Here is a 1482-nt window from a genome sequence, read left to right on the forward strand (position 1 = left end):
CACTTCCATATGGACAGACATCTCAGAGCCTGGGGGCTGGGAAGAAAAGAATTCTTCTTCATCTCAGTCTCAGAACTGCCATGAGATGGGAATTGGAGTTCTGGGATATACATAACTGTACCTGCGCAGTTTGGGAAAACCTTCATTGTTACATGTGATATTGTAATGTGTAGATTTATTTAATTCTGCCCTTTGTTATCTGCGATAACAACTAAAAATTATTTCACTTTGGAATTGTATTTATGCACATATGTGTGTGTATGTGGAGAGGAACAAATTCTGGACTCGTCGTGGTGCAGTTTGGAGGCTCAGCCTTGGGAGTTCACTGACACTTTCTCTTGGTTCCATCTAGTGGAGTCCCCCTGGCACTGACACCAATGTGCTCTGCAAGGGCACAGCAGCTCCAAGTCTGTCTCCCACCAAGTCCATTGAAAGGATTTAGTCTTCTATTATTTATGTAAACAAGGAGTGTTTCCTAATCTGGAGTGTTAAACTTATGATGGTGTTGGAAATTGACTTTTTGTTTTGATGCTGATAGTGAATGACTGGCTCCTGTGGACAGAGCTGAACCACGAACAGGAGGGATCAGTCCTGGAGAGCAAATGCTGACAGCAGAGGACAGGATGTAACTGAAAACAGCTGTGTGGTGTTACAGGTCATAACTTCTCTCTTGCAGAAGCTGGAAGTTATGAGATGACAAACCAACACGTAAAGCAAAATGGAAAATTGGAAGATAACCCCACCACTGGCAGCCCCCCACGGACAACGTTACTGGGAACCATATTTTCTCCTGTTTTCAATTTTTTTTCACCAGCAAATAAAAATGGTGAGTCTTAGGTAAAAAGCCAGTGGTGTTAAACCGGAGAGTGAGATTTTTTTTTTATGAAGTTGCTGTTCTGAGCAACAGTACACTTTGCATTCTGATTTACAGACCAAGAGTTACTGCTGCCAGATAAAGGGCTCTGCAATTCTTAGATGGGTTGATCGTTAAGGAAGGAAGGAATAAGTTTATAACCATTAGAATATCTTTGTGCACCTTTCAGTAAAAAAAAAAATAAGAAAGAAAAAAAAAGGATTAAGTTACTTGTCCCAAATGTATCTTAAAGCCATTTGTCAGGGCCATCATTTTGGTTCTGGTTTTTGTAACGTGACCCAACGCAGGTCCCTTCAGTTGTTCTGCAGCTTTGCTGTGTGTGGTTAGGAGGGGCTGTGAGTGTTGGGGGGGAACTCAGAGGTAACGACTGTCCCAAAATCCCCCCCAGGAACATCGGGGTCGGACTCTCCGGGCCAGGCTGTGGAAGCTGAGGAGATCGTGAAGCAGCTGGACATGGAGCAGGTGGACGAGATCACCACGAGCACAGCGACGTCCACCAACGGCGCGGCCTTCCCGGGCCAGGCCCTGCCCCTGCGGGGCCCCCCCGGGCTGGGGGACACCGAGGAGCCGGGGGACCGGGACCTGCCCCCGCTCACGGGTACGGACGG

The 1482-nt window shown here is 46.8% G+C and overlaps 1 protein-coding gene across 1 annotated transcript in view; it reads left to right on the forward strand.

Moving 5' to 3' along the window:
• Positions 1-1482, forward strand: part of CTDSPL2 (CTD small phosphatase like 2) — a 15059-nt gene that overhangs the window by 5077 nt on the left and 8500 nt on the right. The window contains exons 4-5 of the mRNA XM_029958819.1: positions 656-826; positions 1263-1472. Coding sequence (XP_029814679.1) covers positions 656-826; positions 1263-1472 — 381 coding nt within the window. The remainder of the gene's footprint in view (positions 1-655; positions 827-1262; positions 1473-1482) is intronic.

This window comes from Manacus vitellinus, unplaced genomic scaffold, assembly GCF_001715985.3.
Source record: "Manacus vitellinus isolate BGI_N305 unplaced genomic scaffold, ASM171598v3 scaffold_16_pilon, whole genome shotgun sequence".
In the NCBI taxonomy this organism is placed as follows: Eukaryota; Metazoa; Chordata; class Aves; order Passeriformes; family Pipridae; genus Manacus; species Manacus vitellinus.